Genomic DNA, 19,944 nt, shown 5'->3' on the forward strand with positions numbered 1-19,944 from the left:
CCGTTAAGAGGTCCTATCATCTATGTGTGAATTCTTGCCATTCAAATGTTTTGAGAACATACTTTAAAACCTCTTTAAAAAGGCATTTTGCAATGCATTTCAATGGAATGCCATATAAAAAAAATGTCAATTTCCCAACATTCTATAAAATGGATATATCTCATTTTAGAAAAGAGCTCTTCATATGCAATCACGTCACAATGCCACACAGCATATATAAATGGCAAATACTACACATTCCATAGTTTTAAAAACACATACACATACACACTAGCATACTGTAGCATAATGTCAAAGGAGGAGTGTGTCAGTGGCCTACATTAGCACATAAACACTTTTGTACATGAACACTAGAATTACTATACCGTAAACACCATTTACTCATATTTTGTTTACTGATTGCTATGGAGAATGTACAGTAATACTGTATACTATTTACCGTGATACTGTACAGGTACCACTTTTTAAACCATTCTACATACAGTATATACTTACTTGAAGTTTGGCCACATATTTCTTTACCAATTTAGACTCGTCAGAAGTGCCAATATGATATGTGGGTGTGTGTGTGTGTGTGTGTGTGTGTGTGTGTGTGTGTGTGTGTGTGTGTGTGTGTGTGTGTGTGTGTGTGTGTGTGTGTGTGTGTGTGTGTGTGTGTGTGTGTGTGTGTGTGTGTGTGTGTGTGTGTGTGTGTGTGTGTGTGTGTGTACATGCGCATGTGTGTGTGCGCATGTGTGTGTGCGTGCGCGCGCGCGTGTGTGTGTGTGTGTGTGCGCGTGCGTGCGTGCGTAGTCTCCGTCACAGAAGACCAAGGGCCGTCAGCAGCAGGAGCTGATCGCAGAGCTGAAGAAGAAGCAGGTGAAGGACAGCCGGCACGTCTACGAGGGCAAAGACGGAGCCATCGAGGACATCATCACAGGTGCACACACACACACACAATGGCACACGCACTCACACACACACACCCGTGCGCGCGCACACACACCTGCGCGCACGCACACACTTCACTGTACACCTCACTGTATATATCCATGCACTTTTCCACATTTGTCCTTAAATAAAGATGTTCCACACAGTCACTTTTCTTTTCATAGGCTTTGTCATGTAGTGTGTATTACAGCCTACAAATTCTTACATTGCGGCCAGTTAAATGTAAAAAAGTAAGTTACCCTGCTGCCTTAAGTTTGTAAGTCAAGTCAACTTGAGATAGCCTCGAGTTGAGTTAAGCCTTGAGTTGAGTCAACTTACAAACTTCAGGCAGCAGGGCAACTCACCTTTTTACGTTTAATGTTTTACATGAATGTTGTGTATGTGACAAAGTTTTTGCACATTGTCTTTTACACAGGCCAATACTTATATTCACACATATTATGTATGCACTGCAGTACTCCACTCCTTATATCTGCACACACACACTATTACACAAAGTCTTCATAACATGCTTCCATCCACACCACCACACCCACACACATTCACTAGTCCAGGGGTGAGTTTCTCAAAAGGGAAGTTGTTAGCCTGTTAGCAACTTCGGTAGTTGCCAATGGGAAAATGCATTGAAAGCAACGAAGTAGCTAATGTAGTAAGCAACTTTGGTTTTGAGAAATTCACCCCAGTCGAGGCAGCACAGTATGCTTCTGGGACTGGGTGAGGCTGGACACTGCTGTCCAGACACCATGTACACGTAGGCTTCCTCCCACTCTCCTACTCCTCAGCCAGAACATTAACACTGGGGCTTAACCTTTAAGAGTGTGGGTTTTTAAGCATTCTATAAAAAGAATGCGTTCTATAACAATGCAAGATTCTACAATTCCATATTTTATTGAATGATGCCCAGAATTCTATAGAACTTTCACTGCCCGAACATTCCTACACTCTTAAACAACCATTTTTAAGCACTAACAGCCAATGCTTTTAACAGCCTCTAACTCACGGCCGTTTCACTGAAATGGCCTCACTCTAAAATGTATTGTATTTTAGAATGTATAAAATGTAAAAATCCATTACAAGGCAAATGAAAAGTTTGAAGTTGTGCTGGCCTTAATCAAATCCAGATTCATTCACAGCTAATGTAGACGTGTGAAAAATGTATCCTGAGGATATACGTATGTCACATACCTGACAAACGGATAGAAAACGCACATAGGCCCACATGCGCAAGTGCGCGCACACACACACACACACACACACACACACACACACACACACACACACACACACACACACACACACACACACACACACACACACACACACACACACACACACACACACACACACACACACACACACACACAGACACACACACACACACACACACACACACACACACACACACACACACACAGGCACACTTGTGGTATGCCAAGTTTTATGGTAATGAGAACTGATGGAAGTGGTATAACTTGTTGTCCTGTCTGATTGACTGCTATATCAAATATGCAGTGAGCTCCACAATAACAACACATGCAGCTAGATATACCTATGATGCTCCAGTACAACAACTAGTTGCTCTTTAGAGTGTGCTTTACTAAACAACAACATATGAGCTTTGGATTCAATTAACACAGGATGAGATGTTTATTCCCTTGCGCAAATCATCATCATCATCATCATCATATTGAATCAGCCTTATATTACTAGATTAAGCTTTACTAAGCCAAGCTTTCCTAAAATCATGAAATAACTGATTCAAGAATTGTCCTCAGATTCTTGTTAACATGTTCTCTGCTAACCTATGTGACCATGTAACCCATGCGTATGTATGTATGTATGTATGTATGTAGACTGACCAAACTCTTGTTCCTTGCTGTGTTGTTATGTGTCTTATGTGCTGTGTGGTGTGTGTGTGTGTGTGTGTGTGTGTCGTCTGGCTACAGTGCTGAAGAGTGCTCCCTTTACCGCCCGCTCGGCCAAGCGAGGCTCTCGGTTCTTCTGCGACTCTGTGCTCCCTGAGGAGTGCCATTAACTAAAAAAACACAAGCTTACACGTTGCTCTCTCTATACAACACAAAAAGGTTTCTGGAAAAAAACAAAACAAAACAACTTTCTTCTTTTTTTTACCTTCCCGGCAAATCAGGAAAAGAAAGAAGTGTCGCCTTCTTCTTCCTTTTCTTCCTGCACCTCTCCCTTAATCCACACCCCGCCATCACTTGTTTTGTTTTGTTTGGTTTGGTTGTTTTTCGTTTACCCACCACCATCCCCCACTCCGCACCGCTTTTTTTATTCTGTGTGTCACTGTGTGTTCACCGGGTGCTGCTGGCTCTCTCTCTATCTCTCCTTGTCTTGCCTCGTGAGAGAGTCTTGAGGGGGTTTTGGGGTAATAGGGGGGAACACTGAGGGGGGAACTGAACTGGCCACCAGGCCACCAGCCTTCTCCTGGTGACGCACTGCACTGCACTGCTGCTATTCACCTCAGAACACCATGGGGTGGCCTGAGAGAGAGAGAGAGAGAGAGAGAGAGAGAGAGAGAGAGAGAGAGAGAGAGAGAGAGAGAGAGAGAGAGAGAGAGAGAGCAGTGTGTGTGTGCGTGCGTCTGTGCGTGTGTGTTTTGAAAATAATTAAGTGAGAGGAACATGTGCGATACAAGAGAGGTGTGAGCGACACAAGAGAGGTGTGTGTGTGCGCTTGAGAGAGAAAGAGAGACATGGAAGAAAGTTGGTTGGAAGAAGGTACGAAAGAAAGTTGTGTGTGCTTGCCTGAGTTTGTGTTTGCCAGGAAGAGGCTGTCAATCAGTCAGTGTTTCCCCCCGCCCCCCTCTCTCTCTCCCTCGTCCTGCATGACGTGTTGTCAGCACAGATCTCACTTCTCCATCAGTGTAATAAAGCAAAGCAAACATAATAATGTCACACAGAGAGCGTCCGAACGCCAGAGCAGACCACACTGCTCATGCGCCTCCCTCGCACCCGGCTACGCCGCAGCAGACAAAGAAAAACTAAAGGCTGACTGAGGTCGACATTAAAGCGCAGCTCAATTTTCCTCGGTCAATATTAGTTCAGTAGCCGCAGCAGCAGCATTACGATCGCTTGCCATAGTAGCAAAACACAAGGGCTTAGAGGGCCCTCTGCTGGTAGAATAGTCGACTAACAGCTAACATCCCGGCAGTAGAATCGATGGTCATAATAATCATGCATTTCTTATGCTCAGGTAGACGACAAATAAGCTGCATCTTCTGGTGTCATGAAAGACGTTCAGTTATATCTTCAAAAACGTGTACATGCCTTTAAAGTTATGCATTTTATTGTAAACAGCTTTAGATTTTTAAAGAGCATTTCAGCATAGGCTACTGTTCCTGTGTAGTATCCTAAACAGTCTGCACAGAAGAATATCTCTGATACTGTAAAATTTGTGGCATTATTCCTTGCTTATATTTGTGTTTGTTTGTATGTGTGTGCAGTGTGTGTGTGTATGTGTGTGCAGTGTGTGTGTGTGTGTGTTCATTCTTCCATGAGATCATGACTGTTCATCCATAATGATGTGTCACTGCTGTTGTCTGTCTGGGCTCTTGCATGACGCTGGCTTACTTTCTCTCTCTCACACACACACACACACACACACACACACACACACACACACACACACACACACACACACACACACACACACACACACACACACACACACACACACACACACACACAGCTTCCATAATGCCCACCCCCCCCCCCCTGCTAATCATCTTGCTCACCTCTTGTGCACTTGGCCTGGGATTGCCCCCCCCGAGGAGGGGGCAAGGTGATGTCACACACTCATCACCTGTGATCCTGACCAATCACACAAGGAGGTCACACTCGCATCACCACGGTTTACCTATCCATTGCATGGAGCATGAAGGGCTATTTTTATGTTGAAGGTTTTCTTTTTTCTTTTGCTGCATGGAATGTAATGGATACACACACCTGTGTTCTCTCTCTCTCTCTCTGTCGCCATCACCAACACACACATACACAGTGCAGCCAGTTACATGATCCCGTACTGTAACATCACAGAACCGATACAGACTCAAGTGTGTGGATGTGGCCCAGTTTCTGGCCACGTCCCCATTGAGTCCCTGTGACTGCATGTCATGATAACAGTGACATGTAACTGGCTGTGTTGTTCAGCATGTGTGCACTTATCCACGTCTAACCACAAAGTGCTATTTTTTATGTATGTCATAATTAATCTTTTTTTTGTATAGTGCTTAATATATTAAATTGTTTGTAATATAATTTCGCTTTGGTTTAGAATTATTTTAGAGCTTTACTAAAGATGTCTGTTTTTGGTTGGCTGGTAGTCACTACGCAAAGCAAGCTGGGTTTATTATTTCATTAAATACATAACATGTTTTTTTTTTTTAAACAAAACATTTCAGCAGGTATGCTGCTTTGGCCTAACCCCTCCCTCCCCTCCCTATTAATAAGCTCGATCGGGACGGCGCAGTGCTGCTTTTGCTGTGCAGAGCGCATGTGCACTTTACCATTTCAATGCATTCTGCCGGTTAAAATTCTCGGTAACACTTTACTTGACGTCGGTGTCATAAGCATGTCATTACAGTGTCATAATAGTGTCATGACACAGTCATAGATGAGTCATAAACATTATGTCCATATCATAAACATTTTATGACTGTTGCCATTCGGTCATGGCAAAGATGACACTATTATGACACTGTAATGACATGCTTATGACACCGGCGGCAAGTAAAGTGTTACAGAATTTTCTAACCAGAGTGCATCATAATTTTGCATTGCGCATGCGTTCTGCTCGGTCAGCGCAGCACTGCTTCATCACGAACGAACCCGATACCTGCCTGCCTACCACGTCAGTGAATTACCCATAGTGCCAGTCTGTGGCTAACGGCCTTCTTTATAGCCCTCGTGTGTTCCCCCCTCTGCCCTGACCCCCTTTACCCTGCTGCCCCTGCACTGCCTCTGCTTCTGCTACCCCCCCCCTCTCCCCCCATGCTGTCTCATCCAGCTGTACAGGCCAGGCCAGTGTCAGTGCTTCCAGAGCCCCATTCTATCTCTCGCTCACTCTCTTCATCTCTCTATCTCTCTGTCTGTCTGTCTGTGCGGTCCCGCCGCTTGCTCTCTTTTAACCTCCATTTTGTCTTCTCTTCATCCAGCCCTAAAGAAGAATAATATTACTAAATTTCCCAATGTGCACTCGAGGGTAAGGAACTCGTCCAATAGTACCCCTGTGGTGGTGGATGTGACCCAGACCTGGCAAGCACCTCTTTTTTACCTCCTTCCCCCCCATCCCCATCCCCATCCCTCCTCCCTCCTCCTCCTCGTCCTCCCTTCCCCTCCCCACCCCATGATCAACCACTTTACATGTTCAGTTAACCCCTAAAGCCTTACCATCTCTTACCTGATGCCTCTTGCATGTTTCATTATACAATCAGATCAATTTGATCACGTTAATCAATGTTAATCCCCATTGCTAACTTTTAATTTTCCAACTGGTATGTCTATTCTCTGACATGGGGTATTGTTGTCCTCACTACTGTACTCTACTGAAGGAGGTATGGCAGAATTATCTACCTCACATGATAATTCATCTGAACTAAGTGGCAGGCTGGGTTTCTTAGACCAGGCAGTCTTAGATGGCTATCGAATATTCTCTCCCCCCACACAAACGTATTTCAACATGTACATCATTATTTGTTTTGTGCCCTCAACAAATATGCCACACCCATGGAAGAGATGATTTTTTTTTCTCCCTCCTAAACCTTGAGTTGCTTTGTGTGACTGCCAGCCTGCCAATGCCAGACGTGCTGCTTTGTGTCTGGGGCTTGGTACCCAGCCGTTACCACGACAACGCGTGTGACTGACAGACACCCTCCACCACCCCAACCCTTCTCCCCCCCTCTCCCCCCTCCCCCTCCCTCAGATCTTCGCAATCAGCCGTACAGACGAGCCGACGCGGTGAGGAGGAGTGTGAGGCGGCGCTTTGATGATCAGAACCTGCGGCCGCTCAACAACACAGAGGTGGTGATGTGAGGGAGCCCAGCATGTGACGATGTGGGAAGAGCGAGTGACAGAGAGAAAGAGAGAGAGAGAAAGAGACAGACAGATGGAGACGGAGATGGGGGGGGGAGGATGGGCTGATGGATGATGCCCCAAGATGAAGGACTGTACATGGGCAGGGGATTGAAGATGATGAGGTCTGGAAGGTCACACAAAGTGGGGAACTTTTTAGACAACGCCAAGTGCCTGAACTTAATGATTTCTTTTCCTTTGTACTTTTATCTCGTTTTTTTTTTGAGCGGATACGATCAGAATGTTTTATGACTTCAGATGTTTTGTGTTTACTTTTCAAGTAACAACTTGATTTGGCTTTAAAAATGTTCTTTGGTTTTTTTTTTCTTCGTTTTCCTAGTTGTAAAGAACTGGACGCATAAGAAACAGTGTTGTATTTTTTTTTCCATTTACCTCCATTGTTTTGTACCCTCAGAAAGGACAGAATGTAAAAAAAGAGTATACTTCTGTAAACATTAGTGTTAGCAGAGGCGGTCGCACTATGAAAAGGCCACGGTATATCTTCTTACATTCCAGTGCTTTCCTTCAGGTGCAGTCAGTCAGTGAAAAAGGTCATTATGTTTATTATTCCAAGTGCTCAACACCCCAAACCCCCCTATACACAAGGGCTATTTTTTATATGAGATGCATCTTGTACGTACATCTTGTATGTCCAGCCATCGAGACTAGTTGGTCTATAAGAAAGTGTAGTGAATGTGGTGTGTTTGTACTGTACTGTACGTAACAAACCCTTACGGAGAGATGATGTTACAAACGTAGCGGGCGTAGAGGAAGTTGGCAGAGGGTGCGGAGGAGATGGGATGTTGTGCGGGGGGAGATGTTGGGGAGGAGTTGGAAAGACAATAAGGCCAATGTGAAATGTACAAGACCACAGGCAAGGCTGTCGATGCCTTAGGGCTTAAGGCTAGCCAGCCAGTGTGGCAATTTTATCAGTGTTAGCATGGTTAGAGGACCAAGCCGTGAATAAAAATGGACCAGTGCTGTGAAGCCAACACAGCCAATAATCTTGTCAAGACAGACGGGAAGTGGGGACTGCCATGAGCCCAACGTCCACGGTGACAACTCATATCAGAGTGTTAAGACAAAGTGGCAGCACATGTGGCCATTCTAGTCAGGGACACAGTCAGGGAGCCAAACAAAAACCCACTATGTTGTTCATTGAAAACTGCACTGCCACCACTTAACTGTAGTAGCGATAAGGATCATCAGCCCTGCGAGGCCTGTTGGCTGCTCGAGGGCCCCAAGCGTTAGCCTACCTATGCTGCCTGTTAGCTAGATACATACGGCTCTGACTGGAAGGAGTGTAGCATGGTGTAGGCCAGGGCCTGTGCTGTGACGCGTCATGAAATCATCACTATATACTATAGACAGGAAATCTATGGAACTCAAGACCTTGCAGTGCAGTGTATGAGTAGAGTAAGCGACAGTACTCTTTGAGTATTAGCCCACAATACTCATTGATACACTATATGAATTGAACGCAGAAAGAGTTGAATTATTTTTTTTAAAACCCAAACGGGCGGAGAAACTGGATTTGAGTGAACTTTCTGGCAGTCTGGAAAACAGAATTGAAAAAAAAAAAAAACCTGAATGAAAAAAAAAGCTGCTTTCGAGGAAGAAGGCACTAGTGTCCACCAGTCTTGATTTTCTATTGTACAGTATTTAACCACTAAGACCTTTTAGCCATTCCACTCCACTTCACTCCACTTAATGTGGACGCCAGTCTATTTCAACATCTAGTTATATTAAAATACTACAAATGAAAACAAAAAAATAAATGTACAGATATTTTGCTACGATTTTTTTTTACTTTTAAAAATCTACTCATTTGCAAAAAAAAGGATAATATTGTACATATTGTTTAAAAAATACAACACTCTGTGCTATATACATCTTGAATGTTATTTTAACTTATAGTTTTTTGTTTGTTTGTTTGTTTCATTTTTGTATTTTAAATTAAGCTGAGAACATGAATCTGGCTAACATTGGGTGTGGTGAGGAAAGGGGGCTATGCACCATAGTCCATCAACGTGGCAGAGGAATGAATGAGACACTTTGTCGTCTTGATGTGTGCAGCAGCCTAGAAGCATTCCCGTCATAGTCCAACCATCTGCTGTTCTTAACACCGCCATCTTCATTCTATAGACTGGATTAATAACTGGCATGTTTTTTTTTATGTTTTGTTTTGATCAGAAATATATTTTAGCCAGTACAAAGGTGTGTATCACAATACTTTTTAATAACAGATCTCTAAGTTAGATCCATGACTTCTCAATGACTATGATTAAATAAAACTATTTACACTACTTGCTGCACGTTTGATGTCTGTGTATCTATGCATTGTTGATTAAAGGGACACTGTGCAGGTAATGGTCAAAAAAGGTACTGCAACTATGCTGCTCATTGAAACTGGGTTGGCTATCGCCAAATTTGATATATACATGAAAGTTTACCAAGTAATAAACAAATATTTTCTAGTATGGTCCAAGTAGAGTCATTTTTGCAGCTAAAAATGGCTATTTTTGGAAATTAAAAATGGCGGACCATGGAGAAGATCCCCCTTTTCATGTATGAAAAGTGCAATTTTTCCAGTCATAATGAATATTTGGAATTTCATGGTGGTGGTAAGTATTCATGAAAAAGGTAACATTAGTGAATGGGCAGCATGAATTCTGGAACTGAACAACTAAAAATCTCACACAGTGTCCCTTTAACAGTCCTCGAGATAAATGCTAGAAAAACAAGCAACAATATTTTTTAACAATTATTTTTGTTTATTACACATTATGTCAGGACCTACAGGCATTACATTTAAAATAATTCTCCACGATGCTTGCACACCAGTTCGCTTTACAAAGTCCTGTGGTAACATTCCAAAAAAAAACAATGTCCATGTCCGCTATGATCCAGAGAAGACTGAATAATGAAAACTATTCACAGGAAGTTCATTCACTTTAGCGTATGACGGCTCTCTGGAAGGCAGCTAAAGTACATGTGGGAGGGCTTTGTTTAAATTAGTGATTTATCAGTCAATTATCAGGTCAATCATCCACCAAGGTACATACGCCAAAAAAAAAAAACTAGCTACAAAAATAAAGACCAAAGACTTCTTAAAAAATAAAAAGGCAACATCGTAAGAGAAGCTAACGAGAAGCGAAATCTGGGTGACAGTGCTTCATAACCACACATCATGAGTAGTCACATTGTGTGAGTCACTGATGACTTACAAAAGACAACAAGGGGCAAAAAAACAACAAAAAGAAAACAAAAAAAGGTCAGCAGAGGGGTGGGCCTTCTCCCAAAGACAGCATCCACTGCAGTGCCTGAAATGGGAGAGACAGGCCCCCCCTGTTGGACTGCAACGCACAGCACGCTGCCTGACCAGCAGAGAGAACGAGAGATGGAATGCATTCTTGTGGCACACGAAAGGGTTAAAAACAAACTCGATGAACTAGATAAACTACGGGGCGTCCAGCTGTTCTAGAAGAGTCCGTCTCCTCTTCTCCAACTCGCCTTCGCTTAGTTCACTGCCAGATGTATCCCAGCCCCCCTGGGAGAGACAGACAGGGAGAGAGACAGACAGACAGAGGAATTAGACCGAGGAAGAGGTGAGGTGCCGTGAAAAAAAAGAACACTTTAGAAAAGAGCACTGATAGCAAGCAAGTTAAAAATGAGAGTTGGAAGCATCAACCCTCTAAACTCGGAACATCACACCGTAATCCCTCTAGTGATGGGCTTATCTTGACTGATCGGCTACTGCATTTCCATTTCTTACTCAGCAGGAAGAAAACTTAGAAGTAAATCTTCATCGAGGCCTCATGTTGAATATCATCATTCAGCAGCACAGAAAATGAAACCTTTTTAAATAAGGCCCTAAAGAATTGCTTATCATGTACAGATGTTACCATAGAGATATCTAATTCATCCATATTACAGATGGTGCTACGATATGATCACTTCTCACTGATGACAGAATCAATAGAAGGTTACACAGATATTCAGTGAAGACGCTTTGAGCTTAGAGATACTTGGAGTTAACACATGAATTGTAAGGCAATGGGACTTACTACTATAAGCCCAGTGCATCAGCCGCTTACTTTTCTGAACTGCAGTGAAATGGAGGAGACACTAGGTGGCACTAAATTACCTCGCTCACAGCCACTCAATCAATGGGCCTCACCATAGGAATAAAACGGCCATGGACCCCTACCACAGAGAGGGTTCTTTCCTATATGCTACCTCCCGTCCTCCCTCGCTAGCTTGTGGCCTCGCAATGACCTCACTGACGACAGAAGTGTATTTCAATATCTCGCCAAAGAGCAATTCTAATGTTCTCATTTGCAATCGGGACGGTGAATGAAGAATAGTCCCCCAAAAGTTGTGGCTAGGCTGACAGCGGGTAAACTGTATTGTTTTCTTCAAGGAGGCGGGGCGTCAGCGTAAAGGGTGGTTTATGCCTCGAGATCAGCGTCACTGCATCATGATGCAGTGAGCCGCGCAGTTAACGGAGTGAAGCCCCCCCCATCACGCAGGTACTCTGGGGCACCTCCCCGAAATTGTGTCTCGACGCAGGGAGCGACGGCGTGAAAGGGCGAAAATAGGTCTCTGATTGGTCCTCTCGACCAGCCTGCTCTGTCCTCGAGTCGAGAACAAGCGCTACTTCCTTGTTCTAACCTTCGTCGGTCTACGGACTGTGAGCTCTTCATTAAATAAGTTGCCCGTGCTTTGTTGTTTGATTTATTTACACGAACCAAAGACAACACATGCGCTTGCAAGTTACGACGCTGAAGTTATTTGGACAGTTGAACAGTGGTTCCGAGGTCGAGGAAACATTCCGCTTCGTCCTCGACAAATGAGCCACTTCTTTGTTCCAAACTACCACTGTGGCTGCCAGTGCGATCAAACATGCACGTGATATAAAGATTTAATGTTTCATTTTCATTCTCGTCGAGTCTGTGATGCTAAAAAACAACCGACACGTCTAGTTTACTCTTTGTATTGAAGGCAGTTTCAGCGTGGAATGACATCGCGCAGACCGTGCTTCAAAACAGGGCATAAACCAAAATTAACTGCATCATGGCTGCGACAAGCTCACTCTGTGGCACAAGTAGGAAGCATAACCCGCCCTTAAGGCCACAAGCACAGGTGGAGGACGGGAGTCGCCATATTGGAAAGGTAGCACCATAGAGGTAGAAAATAACACTAGAGGTGACCCCGCCCCCCTTCTGACGGCAATCTGTGGCGGCCATTATCTGTAGGTAGGTCTGATAAATGGAAATGAATGGACAAGGAGGCTCACCTCTGTCAAAAAATGGCTTAACAATGTGAAAATGTCCATCAACACACTCTACAAGGACAATAGTTGGAAGTGTGTTACTAAATATGTGCAGAATTAATATCATTCGATTTTTATATGTATTTTATCGACTCACATGATTTAAGTAGATATTTACCCTGACATTTCAAATCTGGTCTTTGATTGATGGGTTACTTCATATTCACACAGTTTTAGTCCATTTTTTAACAGAGGTGGGCGTGTTCTCCATTGACTTGAATTGACTGAAGGTGCCTACACTACCTACAGACAATGGGAGGCGCCATGTGCCACTTCCCAGTGCTGTCGTGAATTGCCATGTCCATTCTAGTGTTATTTTCTACCTCTATGGGTACCACTGCCTGTCTCGAAATCAACAGGCCTTTACTTTACCTCCTCTTTAGTCGATTTCCTCTTGGGCGACTTCTGCTTGGATGTTTCTCGTGGCTTCCCTCTGGACTTGTCGTTCTCTTTGTCCTTCTCTCGCTCCTTATCCCGACCCTTCCTGTCCCTGTCACCATCTGACTCTGGGGAGTTCTGTGTGGCGGGAGGTGAGAAGAGGCATATGGACCCACTTGTTAAAGCACAAATGCATCAACAGATATATGGTACACACACGGACGCACACCAACAGATATATGGTACACACACGGACGCACACCAACAGAGATACGGTACACGTCACGCACACCAGGTGTCAGGATCTCCATCATGCACCAAAAGGTGGTGCCCCAACATGGTGCTTCCTTCAGCAGGTTCCACTTACCGACTTGTGACGCCTCTTCTTGCCCTTCTTCTTGTGTTTCTTGGACTTCTTATAGCTCCTCTCTTTGGGAAGAACACCACATTTACAAACATTACTCCAAAAGCTCTTAACAAATTACATTTCTCTTACAGCTCACAAGAAAAAAGACATCACTGTCCATCAACACTATGGTGAGGATTTCATGAAAGTTTTAATTTTGAATAAATATGCTTCATTTCCGAATAAAAAATAATTCCACTTTGAAAAGATTGTGTTAAGACTGAAGAATTTGGAATGGATCTCATTCGGAATTTACCTTTACTCTGTTCTATAACTATTCAGTCAACTTAATCAACGTTTTGTTTGCATTTGAGCGGTTCCCTTATGGCTTTGTGGACACACACACTGATCACACACCTGTGCTTCCTGGACTTCTCATAGCTCCTCTCTTTGGGTAAAATAACATTACCAAGCATTAGTCTTAAAGCTCATCTATCACAGCAAAAAATAAATAAATAACACACTTTCCAACAACTGTCTAATGAACTGGGGTTTTACAGAACTGTTGTCCATCCTATGGTGTTCATACCATAAATAAAGCCATTGTTTACCACCACCTTTGGGAGTGGTGATAGAATTGAGCCATAAGACAGGGGTAGTCAACTCAACATCAGTGTCCTATTACCAAAGCCTAATAGTGGAAGAAAATGTTGAACCTGAACCTCAAACACTATTAGAAATAAGAAACACCTAATGACAAACAATCCCTGAAATCAGACACTGACCCTGAATACTACAGACACTAACCCTGAATACTAGTCCATCAGCCTTGTAAATCTATACATCCTACCAAGGTGGTATCGATGAAAATGTTTTTTTTTTTAAATGAAACAAACAGCATTTGTTTATGTGGGCACACAGTGAAGCCCCACCTGACTCTCCAGAGGAGGAGTGCTCTGATGGAGACTTGGAGGTGGAGCGCTTCTTCTTCTTGTGGTAGTCATCATCCTCAGACTCCGAACCCTGCAGGGGGACATGAGATGATGGATGACTATTGAGAAACATTATGTACATATATATATATTTTTAGGGGCTTTTATGCCTTTATTTGACAGGACAGTCTGAGATAGTGACAGGAAGCGAGTGGGACAGAGAGAGGGGGTGGGATCGGACTCGAACCGGGGTCCCCGTGGGCATGCAAGCCCATATGTGGGGGGCTTAGCGCGCTGCACCACAGCGCCCCCTATATACACTTTTTAAAAATATATATATATTTTGGCCTTTGGATTACTTTTGTCATAGGACAGTGAAGGAGTTAAGCGAGTGGGGAGACAGAGAGAGAGAGAGAGAGAGAGAGAGAGAGAGAGAGAGACAGGGAAGGGTCGGCAAAGGACCCAGGGCGGAATCGAACCCGGGTCAGCCGTCTAATGTTGAAACTGCGAAAAATGCCTTCAGAGCCTTGGCATTAGGTTGGATATTGTAGTTACTGCAAATTTGGCATTGCAATATCTCTAAAACGAGACACATTTGGACCGTAAGGCTTTGTTACAATATAAAGGAGGTGCAATGAAGACCATTTTCAGTCTTGAGTCAATTATGTTTAGTTACTGCACTTTGCTTTAATAGGGCAGTGCAAGAACACTGTGCAAAGCATTTAGATGTTTAATTTCCCCTTCATAGAGTGGCATAGTAAAACAGGTCCAAGCTGCAGAAAAACCTGCAGGATACTGGAATTGTGCTATTTGAATTGACTTGAATTCACTTTAACATTTACATTTTTGACTTTCAATAGTTTCCTCTTTCGTGTTTCCTCTACTTTTTTTTTTTTTTTGTCTTTTAGACTTTATTAGTGACAGGACAGCTTGAGAGAGAGACAGGAAACATTTGGGAGAGAAAGACAGGGAATGGTCAGTAAAGGACCCGGGCCAGAATTGAACCCAGATCAGCCGCGCAGCAGACGAGTGCCCCACTGTTAGAGCCACGGCAGGCCCACCATTTCAGTTATTACAGAGAGCATAAAGCTTCAGAACTGTTCAATGAATCCACCCGCCAAAGACACAACACCAGCAGTTCCATCCAACTCTGGAAGGGCTTCATGTTGTTCTTGTTAATGATGAAAAACAGCTTGCTTCCAATTTTAAAATACTCGTGTGAGACACGAGAGACAGTGAGAGTAAGAGAGACGGTTAAAAGAGAGAGAGAGAGAGAGAGAGAGAGAGAGAGAAAGAGAGAAACAGAGGGAGGAATAGAGTGAGAAAATGGAGATAGCAGACAGTCTGTCTCCTGCTATTCGGGGAGCAGCCATTTTGGAAGTTGCTAATAAACTGAGACATTGTGGCACTCTAGCCTAGCGCCTGCTTCACACCACTGATGAGAGCAGTGAGGAGAGAGGAGAAAGGAGAGTGGAGAGAGCTCAGAGAAGCTACCAGGGCAAGAGAAGGGGAGGGAGAGGGAGAGGAAGAGAGCAGGGTACTGACCGAACGAGAGCGTGAGCGTTTCCTGTGGTGCTTCTTGGACTTCTTAGAGTGCTTCTTGTTCTTGGAATGGTGGTGCTGACATTCGTGCTGTAGGAGAGGAGAGAGAGAGAGAGAGAGATGGAGAGGAGAGAGACAAACATGGAGACACAGACAGAGAGACAGACAAAGTGAGGGGGATTGATTATTAGGACGTCTGTGTCTGAGGACGACTGACCTCACTGTATCTTAACACACACAGACCCCAAGAGCTGGCCACGCAGTGTGCCAGTTTTCAAAGAGTCCTCCAAAAAAGTGTTGTGCATTACCTCCAAGACATGAATGAAGTCTTTAAATATCCTCTTCCGCTCCGACTCTAGGGTGACGTCCTCGAACGCTGACTCCTTTAGGAAGCGCTCTCGCACCTGAAGCAGACAGCACAGACCCCCCAAAAATAATTAGAGCAGGAAAATGGGCTGTTTGGCAGCCTGGTATCGTGTCACAGCAGGACCTCAGACATTTATGACATATTTATTTATCCACTGCTGGAAATATGAACTAATTTATTTGAATGTGGTTAAATCATTAGCAAGTGAATTTATTTGATTAATGGAGCGCCTTTTCCCCACACTTGTGAATTACCGGACATTATATTTAAATTTTATTGATGCGAAACTATATTTTCCCAGCATGGCACACACTACACAGCAGCCAGGTGCAAACAACACATATTCAAACAAGTACACACACACACACACAGACACTATTTTCTGTATGCACCTGCCGCGCAATTTGCCATTTGCTTTGGATCTCTACCAGCTTGTCGACACACAGCAAATGCTTTTATATTTTAGAAATCATCTGAGAGCAGATGACAAAAGTTGTAAAGTCGGGAGCCAGCCAAGTCCAGCAATTCTGTGGTCGTTAGGACATGGCAGCCATTTAGGGAAAAACAGGACGAGCTCTGAGCACCCAGTTGGGTACATTGTCATTTGGAAGCACCCCAGGTGCCTGTACTCAACAGTTTGTGTCGCCGCCCGCTGCCAAGTCTTCTCCCACGCACACTTCAAAACGCTGCATTAGAACTTGGTGCCGTGGAGAACACAAAAACAAAACTAAACCGCGCACAGTGCACATTTGCAATGCTTGCCAAGTTTGGCTCCGATCCTGTTCCGCCTCTAGATGATTCGTATAAGCTGAAAAGTTGCAGTTTAGCCACAGAGGCTGAGCAAGCAGAACAAGAAGCTGTACACTCGGGGGATTTCAAAATATTACAGTTTCCAACAGCGGTGCACAAAGGTGCCAACCTCTAACAGGGGATCTGGTACGCCTGCCTGCTTTTTTTGGGCAAAGCTCCAGCACCTGTTCATCACACCTCATACAGACTCACTGAAACACACACTGACACAATGCTGAAACAGAGGTGAAATGGAGAAGTTTAATACTGCGTCTCAGATGGTGCACTTGTGCACTTCATGCACCATGTTTCAGTGCGTAGCTCTTTGAGTGCCATGGACTTGAAAACGAGTCTTTTCAGAATGCATGGCACAGTGCCAAAGACTTGATATCAAGTAATTTGCGTTTTTTTTATGGGGATCGGGCCTAACACGTTGATCTGGTATGTTTGTTGTTCACATGGACAAAGAACTCAATTTTTATGGTTTTTGAAAAAAACACTCAAATGTTGAAAAAAGCCTGGCAACCCCCCGGTCTGAATTTGAAAATGGCTGGCACTCAATGAGTTTTAATATGCCATACGTACTGAAACATGAACACTGAAGTGCACAAGTGCACCATTTCAGATCCAGCAATAAATGTCAGAAGTTTCTCATTCATCCTGATCATGTTATAAAACTCAGTTGGTAACACTTTATTTTAGGGATACATCTATTAGCACTAATACATACAATATTAATGCCTGTGTAAGTAACTTGTAAGGCATGTACTAAGCAAAATAAGACAGTTGTTAAGCATGTATTCACAAATGTCTTGTTTATGCCCAATTAGGGATTTATTACCAATATAACCTTAGTAAGGACCTAGTAGACCTATATTTCTATTTATGAGTAAGCAGTAAGGGCCAGAATACAATGTGTATAAGCTCCTGGTACATTGTGTGAACAAACCCTGAACAGTGTGAAAACAGATGTGGAATAAGGGTCCCTATTCTAAAGTGATGCATTGCTCAGCCCAGATGGCTTAGGGGCCCCGCACTACCTAGGGCCCCCACACTACCAAGGGACCCCACTCTACCCACACTCCGCCCCCGGGAGGCAAAGTGTAAGAATGTTGCTGATTCTGCATTACTCTCATCAGGTACATTGACCTCATTTGTTCTACTCAAGATATCAGAGGGTAATTGGAAGCTTTATATAGCAAGGATTGGACGTAAACTTCTCAATGACGGTGGGTGGTGAGATGTCATTTTTTCATACACCAATTAGTTTTAATTGTAAAAACCCTACAATAAATGCAGAATATAACGATGAGTAATAGTTTGGAAGCGAAACTAAGCTATTCCTTTGTGATAAATAAGTTAATGTTTGAGAAACTTAGCTCCAAGAAGTGCAGTGCATGATGGGTACGCCCTTAGTCAGAAATGCAATGCATGGCCAATGCAGCAATGATAATATTTCTGTTGTTACGTACATGGCAAATTGTTTGGATAGCATCTAAATTTCACGAGTGAGGGGAGGAGCTAAGAACGTAGGCTCAGAGCTGGGTAGGTCGTCTGTTACCCTAGATTGCGTACCCATCATGCACTGCACTTCTTGAAGCTAATATTCTCAAACATTAACTTAGTTATCACAAAAGAATAGATTAGTTTTGCTTCAAAACTATTATTCTAATGTTCTGCATTTATTTTTGGGGTTTTTACAATTTAAACTAAGTGGTACATGAAAAAAATTACATCTCACCAACCCACCGCCATCGAGAAGTGTACGTTCAATTCTTGCTATATAAAGGCTCCTGTTACCTTTTATACAAAGTTGTGAAAAAGAGGAAACTAGATGACTCAGCTGAATAATTAGTAATTATTTAATATACCCTTACAGTTTGTCGATTGTGGGGGCTAGGTAGCGCGGGCCTGGGTGGTGTGGGGGCCCTAGGTAATGAGGGGGACTTTGGTAGTGCGGAGGCCCTGAGCCATCTGGGCTGACCAATGCATCACTTTAGAATAGGGACCCTTATTCCGCATCTGTTTTCACACTGTTCAGGGTTTGTTCACACAGTGTGTCGGGAGCTTATACACATTGAATTCTGCCACTTACTACTTATTAATAAATAGAAATATAGGCTTACTGGTCCTTACTAAGGTTATATTAGTAATAAATCCCTAATTGGGCATGAACAAGACATTTGTGAATACATGCTTAACAACTGTCTTATTTTGCTTAGTACATGCCTTACAAGTTACTTACACAGGCATTAATATTGTATGTATTAGGGCTAATAGATGTATCCCTAAAATAAAGTGTTACCACTCAGTTAAGTTCTAAATCAACAGGAATTCTTTTTGGAGTTCAGCTTAAATATCTAAAGGTGTCATCCAAACAATCTACTGTGAGAGGTCCAATTGCTTACAAGTACAACTTTAACGTAACACTTTATATAACACGACATAGATGAATGGGAATCCTCACATAAAAGTCTACATGTTGCATGGAAAGCTGCAGCTGGCTCCTTAAGTGTAACCCCTGCTGCTACTGTGTGGCCTGGGAGATTCCCTGATCAACACTCACCCCCTCATTCTCCTTCTCTCTCACGCACACACGCGCACACACACGAAATGAAGAAGCCTAAATATTGTGTGTTCATCTATACCTGGTGCTATAAGTGAGTGTGAGTATGATCCCCTCTCCACTCATTCCCTCCGCTATAACTGAGGTGCCGTTTCCACGTAGCTGGATATTTTTATATGTGGATTTTTTTTTCTCATGGTTGTATTGGTTTTGCATTGGTTTTGGCCTTCCGTTTCCACATAGCAGATATTTAAAATCCAGGTATAAAAAGCAGGAGGAAAAAAATATCCTGTTTAGGGGGCTGAAACGCATTTGTTACAATGGAGGATTTATTTTTATCCACATGTTGCGTTTACACCTAACAGGAGAAAAAAATACCCTGCTAAAAAAATATCCTGCTACGTGGAAACGGCACCTGAGTGTGAGTGTTGTCCCCTGACACCTACCACCTATGGGTGCAAACGCCATTACACGCTGAAGAAGGGCTCTGCCCGAAACGTTCGTGGGCGAATAAACAAAGAAGAAATCTGAAGAGTGCTGTCCTTCGTTTCATTCATTCAATTAAGTTTTTTGTGGGATTCAGCACCCAGTTAAGAACTGTTAAAATTAGCCTATTTAGGCGATAGTGTGAGCGCGTCTTCTCCACTTTTTGAAGTGTTGTCCCCTGTGC

The 19,944-nt window shown here is 43.4% G+C and overlaps 2 protein-coding genes across 5 annotated transcripts in view; one reads left to right on the forward strand and one right to left on the reverse strand.

The window, feature by feature from the left end:
- fmnl2a (formin-like 2a) overlaps nucleotides 1–9,325 on the forward strand; it is a 118,947-nt gene extending 109,622 nt beyond the window's left edge. The window contains exons 25-27 of one of the 3 annotated variants that reach the window (XM_063213555.1): nucleotides 793–919; nucleotides 6,104–6,203; nucleotides 6,871–6,956. In XM_063213555.1, the coding sequence (XP_063069625.1) occupies nucleotides 793–919; nucleotides 6,104–6,203; nucleotide 6,871 (228 nt within the window). In that variant the 3' untranslated portion in view covers nucleotides 6,872–6,956. Of the gene's footprint in view, nucleotides 1–792; nucleotides 920–2,876; nucleotides 3,255–6,103; nucleotides 6,204–6,870 lie in introns of those variants that run through there. The other 2 variants (XM_063213554.1, XM_063213556.1) reach the window with 2 other exon arrangements.
- Nucleotides 9,326–9,773: 448 nt separating this feature from the next.
- prpf40a (PRP40 pre-mRNA processing factor 40 homolog A) overlaps nucleotides 9,774–19,944 on the reverse strand; it is a 51,432-nt gene continuing 41,261 nt past the window's right edge. For both annotated transcript variants that reach the window (XM_063213552.1, XM_063213551.1), the window contains 6 exons: nucleotides 15,861–15,956; nucleotides 15,556–15,642; nucleotides 14,011–14,101; nucleotides 13,100–13,161; nucleotides 12,727–12,870; nucleotides 9,774–10,569 (listed from right to left, as the gene is read on the reverse strand). In XM_063213552.1, coding sequence (XP_063069622.1) covers nucleotides 10,480–10,569; nucleotides 12,727–12,870; nucleotides 13,100–13,161; nucleotides 14,011–14,101; nucleotides 15,556–15,642; nucleotides 15,861–15,956 — 570 coding nt within the window. In that variant the 3' untranslated portion in view covers nucleotides 9,774–10,479. The remainder of the gene's footprint in view (nucleotides 10,570–12,726; nucleotides 12,871–13,099; nucleotides 13,162–14,010; nucleotides 14,102–15,555; nucleotides 15,643–15,860; nucleotides 15,957–19,944) is intronic.

Source organism: Engraulis encrasicolus, chromosome 13 (genome assembly GCF_034702125.1).
Source record: "Engraulis encrasicolus isolate BLACKSEA-1 chromosome 13, IST_EnEncr_1.0, whole genome shotgun sequence".
NCBI classification, from domain to species: domain Eukaryota; kingdom Metazoa; phylum Chordata; class Actinopteri; order Clupeiformes; family Engraulidae; genus Engraulis; species Engraulis encrasicolus.